The 7,709-nt window shown below is 30.6% G+C and overlaps 1 protein-coding gene across 1 annotated transcript; it reads left to right on the top strand.

Moving 5' to 3' along the window:
* Positions 1-1,207: 1,207 nt before the first annotated feature.
* LOC137932740 (WW domain-binding protein 4-like) lies at positions 1,208-7,709 on the top strand. Its single transcript, XM_068776400.1, has 7 exons — positions 1,208-1,398; positions 1,483-1,555; positions 3,308-3,499; positions 5,089-5,233; positions 6,001-6,100; positions 6,653-6,820; positions 7,497-7,709. Coding segments are annotated over exons 1-7 (879 nt in total). The 5' UTR covers positions 1,208-1,396; the 3' UTR covers positions 7,696-7,709.

The following is a 7,709-nucleotide window of genomic DNA, read 5'->3' as shown; positions in this document are numbered from 1 at the left end:
AATCATCAGAAATTAAAATAAGTATTCCTAAAAAATTATGCAGTTGCATTTGAGTAACGTTTCCTGTATGGAAACCTTATGTTATCTGTATTAGGTGTTTTCTATATAAGTTTAAATTATGTTAAAAAAAAAATTAAATATGAGATTAGTTACCTGCACGAATATGGTGGTTTTTATAGTAATTTATTCACAATAAAAATAGATTATTTTAAAATGATATTCGAGAAAATTTTTGTTTATTTAAATTTAACTATTAACTGCGAATTGCTCGACTGAAGTAGCAATGGGTGAGGCACATCGTTCGTCTCCACATGCTAAAGTCAGCCTTGGGTTTTAAAGGAAACGTGGCAAGCAAACCTAGTGCCGCAGTATATTTACAGAAGTAAAACATATTGGTCAGTCAAGAAAGCAGGTGAAGCCCAAGACAGACATTTATTCATTGCGGACATGCAAAATTGAAACAATTGACAAAAACATGTGTAACTCGGAGATAATTAAACCTTTGACGAACCGACGCTTGGCAAATGTTATAGACAGTTCTACCAGCATAGGAAAGAATTAATAAGATTTACCTGTCTTTCTAATGCCCGGGAACTTAAAATGAAAATTTTAACTTACTTTTATAACAAAATTTGATGAATCGAAAGTCAATTCATAAAAGACCACAAAAGAATGCAATAGGTACTCATACAATTTTTGCAACTATAACTAAAAACTGCATTGCTATTAATAATGTCTATGAGAAATAAGACAACAAGAACTTGACAAGTTTTATTATTTTTCGAGTATATAAAAATACAGCGAAAGCCGTTGAAGCGAGTTATTTTATGATACTTCGTATTTTGGGCACCGATTGAAATTTTTTTCGATATTTTTTTAAACACCCATCGCTGAACACTTGCAATAGATTATCTACTCATTACGGGAAACCATGTATACTGTAGCCCACTTGAACCTTCATATTTAATCGGCCATTTGCAAATTTTTAAATAAATTTGTTAAAAACTCAAAGATAAAATACATTTAAATAAAAAATATAATTAAAGTTATAAAGTAGTAACAATATATAAGCTGATTTTTGAAAAACAATTATTTTCTAGGAATTTAGCTAGAAAATTGTATTACTGGAAAAAACATTTTTTCTTAAACAGAAAACACCTGTAAAAGCTCTATGGGCTTGAGGAGACAAATGACATGCTATGATTTGTCACATTAATGTTGCGATTTGTTGAATTAGTTGTTATTTTAAACATAAAATTAAAACGATTTTATAAGTTTACTCGAGAAAGCCTGCAAGAATTCAAATCATATACGCACCATAGGATATTGAAAAGTATATTAGTATAAATTTATTTTCAGTATTGTTAAGAAATTAGTGGTATTGTGGCTATATATAATGTAAGAATTACTTTCGGTTCATTTCGCAAACTCAGTTATAAACGATTTTATGTGAATATTAATTAATAAATTTATTAATTTTAGGACAGAATACTGGAAGTCGCAAGCTAGAAAATATTGTGAATTTTGTAAGTGTTGGTTTGCCGATAATAAAGTAGTAAGTATATACATTTAATTTGATCTGAAATATTTGTGGACTTTTGTTAATTAACAGACTCATTAATTGTTTATAATGTGATAAATTTACCGCCCTAGGATATGACACCAAATAAATTATCAATGTTCACAACAATAGATTGTATTAATGAGGAAAAATCAGAAAAGTGATTATTTGATAAAAGAGTAGATAGATAATTCGTGATCTTGTTGTAACCTTGTTTTAAACGTTTTAAGCAATTGCAAAATGAAAGTCAACCAATTGCTAAGTTACAGTTCACAGTAAGAGGCAAGCATAGAGTAGGATGTCTTTCCACAAGGTGAACAGACAATGAAGAAAATACTGGATGAAAAGATGGTGATGAAATAAGAGAATACAAAATTTTATGAAATATTGTTTGAATGATTGTTTTGTGATTAATTTCATAAATAATAAATATGTATTTTATATTATCTACCTTATACTTTACTTTACCTTATATATAAAACCAACACAACACCTTTGCTATTATAATAGATAATTCCTCTTTGTTTCAATTGCAGGAATTGTGTTGTTTTTCTTATTATATTTCTTATAATTTTTTTGTAAAATTCACTTCAATAAAGGTTGCCATTTGAAATTATTTGGCATAGTGCTAACAAAATTGTTGTAGTGTGCTTTAGGAAAGTGTGGTAAGGAGGGCCCAAAAGAGCATAAATGCTACAGCCGCAAGTTCATGGTGAACTGATGTAATAGAGTGTCAAATAGAAAAATAATATCTTTATTCAAGTAGGCATTAACATAGGCTTTTAAATTGACATTAAAATTGACTTTTTTAATATTATGAGTAGCAAGTGACCACCAACTTGGAACCCTAATCTGTTGAGAAGAGTCAGCCAAAAACTCAACAGTTGCTCTTTTAAATGAAACTTAACAAGTTTATGTGCACAATATAATATCAATCAAGTAATTGACTCACCTAACTAAATTCCATACATTTCAATCAGCTGAAACTCTTGAATTGTGTAGTAAGATTTATTTAATAAAATACCTTCAATTCTAAATTTAAAACCAAGAAAACAGAGGTCTAAGATATCTTGAGGAATTTTATTATATATACATACACCCAGACTCATAAATGATTTGTTAACTGTTTGAAGAAATTTAGGTGTTACAAGTTTATTTTTAATTTATCATGTGTCGTTCACTATTTTTTTAGATTTTAAATTATGTGCATAAATAATATAAAAATGTATTGCAAAGCAACTAGTAGAATACCAATTTCTTTAAAAACATCTCTCAGAGAATTTCTAATTATGTTTTTAATTATAAAGTTTTTAATTTTTAATTACAAGTTATGACTTTTAGCTCTTTTTACACACATTTAGCTCTTTTCTATAAAATAAATATAGAATTAATAACAGCGGCACTGCCCTGTAATTAAATACCTTAGAGAGAATGCTATTAGCTTATTAATTGTCATTAATTGTCTTACTTCATTAATTGTAAAGGCAGCTGAGCTGAGTTCAATTAAGAGTGTTGAGGGATTAGGAAATTTTAAGTGGAATTTTTACCCAGATACTCCCTTTTCCTCCATGTGCAGATATGGCAGGCTATAGAAATTTTGGTAGCACTAATAAAAGTCATTTATATTAAAAAAATGAAATAAAATTGTGAACCCATGTATTGTTTAGATATTTCCAATTATTTGACTATTCTTTAATAACCCCAACAATCTTTTGTACAATTTTAACAATAATATTCTCTTTTTAGTCAATATCTTTCCATGAGAATGGCAAAAGGCACAAAGAAAGTGTACAAAAGCATATTTCACAACTTAGTAAAAAAAGTGCTAAGGAATTCAAGCAAAAGGAAAAAATTGATGATGACATGAAGAAAATGGAGGCAGCAGCTATGTCTGCCTACTTGAAAGATGTGCAGAATAATAGTGACCTCACATCTAAGGTTAGCTTCTTAAAAATAAATATATGTTTGTGAGATTAATGAGCAACTTTTATGCTATCATTCAATAAAAAAACATTTATATTTGATTTATGGAAAAGCAAAGTAAGTAAATAACGTAAAAAGATCATTAAGGGGCACACCTAGTGTGACAGCCAGAAAAAAAGGCGATTTTTGGGAATTAATAAAAAAAAAAACTAGTGGATCAATCGTTTTAAAACTTTGAGAGTATATTTATACATGTTTTGAGAATACACAGTATAATTTTTGGAATTATATATTAAATACTTTTGAAATAACACGCGATCTCCGGCGGCGCCAAAAAAAAAGGTCCTCCACTGCTGGAGTGATTGCAGCCTTCTCCGTTGATAAAACCTAAAAAAAAAAATTCTCGTTAAACAAAAACATATTGTCTGTACGATGACCCTCGGACGAATCAAAAAATCAAAAATTGACAAAATGGCGGCATGTTGAAAAAAAAAGTTAAATTTTACCCAAAATTTTGGTGGTTTTTGGCCTACCAAAATCCGATTTTTGATCAGATCAAAAAACTGGAGGGTCATCGTATGGAGAACTATATAGAGAAGATGTGAAAAAAAATTGATAGCGATCGGATCATTTGTCTCCGAGTAAATTCGAACTCCAGCAAATTCGAAAAATGCTGTTTCGAGAAAAACGCGTTTTAAGATAAAATGATCGTTTTCACTCTTATAAATGGATTAAAGTCATACTTACAGCTAATCTGCTATTCCAGGTCCATATGTTTCACCTTCCTCTTCCTCAAAAAGGGCTTGTTGAGCTGAAGAAGCTGTCCACAAATACTTAAAACATCCATCAAAAGTTTGATGGTAAAATTTGCTCGCTAGATCCATTAGTCCGCAAAAAAGATTGATCCCATTTATTCCGACGTTCAAAAGACGCATCACAGCAACAAGACGTCTATTTATTTCAAATGCACTATCGACCTTTGGTCCAGAATTAATGTACGAATTACCACATTCACAAATGATAGCAATTTTAAACCCCAGGCCTCTTGGACTTGCTTGATTAAAAGTAATTTCATTGTGACAAGTTTTGCACGTCACTAAATTGCTGATACCTGGAGGCTCACAATAGAAACCTGAATCCTATTTGCAAAGGTTGGAAAAGACGGTAGACTCCGAACAGTAGCTCAGGTATTTCCCGTAGCCAATGCAACTACCTAACTGCCGAGCGGCTACTCTTTTAAATGGCTGTAACTCAAAAACTATTTAAGATATCGATTCAAAATTTTAGTATGTCATTTTTAAAGGTATAACCTATCGAAATATGAAAATAAAAAAAAAACGATTTTTTGATTGAATTTCACACTAGGTGTGCCCCTTAAGATAAGGAATGTCAAAATTATGATACTCCATTTATTTTAGAAAATATGAAGACATTCAGTTACTGATGAAAAAAAAGCAATTTTACCTTAAGATAAAAGAAAGATGTATTTACTTTTACTTACAATATAAAATCTAATACAAGATTATTTTTCTTAGTTTTTACTTAAATTGCATTAATGTAATGTCTTTTTTATTTATTTATGAGAAACATATTTTCAATTTAAGGTGATCAATGAGATGGTTGAGAAAAGTGGTGGCAGTGCTGCAGACATAACTATTAGTTGTGGTTCAAAAAATAAATTAGCTCCAGAATGGCATGAAATTAAAAATGATAATGGGAGTTCATACTTTTGGAATACAAAAACAAATGGTAAATTGTGGTTGTTGCTGCAATTAAGTTTACATATTAATCTCTATTAATATATACTAAAGGTCATTTATTTTGTGGATTATCAAATGAAATAAATAAAAATGGTGCTCAGTAAATAAATAGTAAAATAAATTATAATGCTTATGTCTTCCAATGTTGCTTTCTTCATAATATTTTTTCGTCTTTCTATTATTACATGTGTATTGCAAAAGATGTTCATTAGCAAATAATGGTTTAGGCATTAAATGCACTGTCATCATGTTTTGTTGTATGGTATTGTACATAACATTGTTCACAATGTACCATCAGAATCCAAATTTCTTTGTTGACTTGCAAGTAGAGAGATTCCAGCAATCATCCAAGCAGTCTGAAGCACCTTTTCCATGTATGATAAAAAAATGGTATAGAGGCTCTCTTCTATGGTAAATTTTGAAGTGCTTCTATTGAGGAGTGAAGATAGTCTATGCGAAATGGACATTTTGCATTGTGAAGAGATGTTGCTGAATGTTATGCCCAGCTTTTCTTCAGAATCGTTCATCTGGTTGCGTCGGATTTTAATTGTCAGTGTTCTAATCTCCCCACTCCTTGATAGTAGACTCTTGGAGATATGGATCGACTTGACAATCTTTCATCTGATAGTGTTATTTTGGGTGCTTTGATACACTACTTGCTGGGTAATTTCTGTCTGCTTGCTGCCGTCATTGTGTAGGGTCAATAAGTAGTAGATTTCAGCTGTTTTATTAAAACATAATATTATTCCTTTACAGAAACTACTTGGAACCCTCCGGATAATTATTTGTCAATAACTCAACAAGAGAAACAAAAATTGAAATCAGAGCCACCAGAGAAAAAACAGAAAAAGGCTAAGTAGGTAGCCTTTGTTCTCTGATATTTGTTTTCATTAAACTTCTGATAGGCAACTAAAGTTTCATCCATTTGAAAGCTTTTAAAGTCTAAAGATGTAGCTTTTGTTAGATTTTTTTATGGTTAGACTCACTAAAACTTTAAAAATAAATTAAAATGACATGTTTGTTTAATTTATTTGTGGACAGTAAGTTTTCTTTTTAAGCAATCATTTCTCTCCTGCATGTTTTAGTTTGATATGTAATTTTTATAAACTTTATGGTTAGTTTTTAGAGACCATCTAGTGAGATGCAATATGATTTTGATTTTTCCTGCCATTAAATAGTAATATAGGCCTTAATATTTGGGGTTTGGTTTGATGTGTGTAGTAAGTTATTTATTTATTTAATTATATTGTATAAAGTAACATAATATTGTAATACTTGAGCAGCATAAATGAATAAAGCGAAAAAAAAATGATTTTATTTATCTTGTTTCCGAGGATGTAACAAATACTTAAATAATTTAAACATCTATGACAATAATGTAAATAACTAACACACTTTTTTGTTTCAGAAAACAAAAAGAAAAGAATGACTTCAAAGAGGTTGAAGCTTTAGTAAAACGTGAAAAGATGAGGGAACTGGCTGTTGATAAAGCCATGTTAGAAAATGGTGAAACTCTCTATGGACCTTCGCAGCGTTCAAAAGCGCCATATGGCTCATGGATGCCTGTCGTAGAAGTGTATGTCATTTACACATGTTTTAAATTTTACTTATACACTGTAGAATTCAATACCTCCAAAGTGAATTCTTTTGACGTTAATTTTCAAACTGTAAAAGACGTTTATTACTCATCGTTAATAATGTAAAGAATCAATAATGTGAAGAATCCGATCTTTAGATTTTTATATTAATTGTCAAGTGCCATAAAGACTGACAAAGTTCATTGACATAATGAGTGTGCACTTAAAAAAGTAACTAATTAACATACTGTCCTCAATAAGCTATCAATCTCGGGAGATCAATCTCTCTTTGTAAGAGAACAATTATTTACATGGAAACATGTTATGGTGTAGTGTTTCTAGCAAAATAACTGGTAAACACGATCTGTCCTCAGGTCACGGCCGCGTAGTTATAGATATAGCTATCATTTAATATTGCATTATCATTGATAACCTACAAGTACACCTTCATATAGGTACACATCTGCTCGTTAGGTACATTATTATATGAAAACAATTACTTTTATAAGTCAATGTATGTCAAAGTCGATGTATCAGAAAAATCTCTTGAGAAGCGAAATAATCTAGATATAATTGTAATCTGTTTACTTATATCTAGGTGTACTTGTGGGTTATAAAAAATATTGCAATATTAAATATGTTGCTCACGAACCTCCTTTCCATATTGTGTTGCAGCTCCGCAGAAAGTGTCGACCTCCAGCTGCCAAAGTCAAGTAAGGAGCTGCCCCCGCCACCCGTTGTTGTCGAGCCAGAGACGATACAGTTCAAAGAGAAACGTGTTGATTCTCTAGGCGACGGCCCCGTTGTATTCAAGAAGCGAAAATTTAGCAACCCGAAACGGAACATGCGTCAAAAACTTGAAGACGATTTATAAAAATGTTTCTTTCA

Source organism: Battus philenor, unplaced genomic scaffold (assembly GCF_028537555.1).
Source record: "Battus philenor isolate CCGP_79_NKW_IND1 unplaced genomic scaffold, ilBatPhil1.0.hap1 SCAF_12, whole genome shotgun sequence".
Lineage (NCBI taxonomy): Eukaryota > Metazoa > Arthropoda > Insecta > Lepidoptera > Papilionidae > Battus > Battus philenor.
The sequence above is the reverse complement of the archived record's forward strand: the minus strand, read 5'-3'. Positions and strand labels throughout refer to the sequence as shown.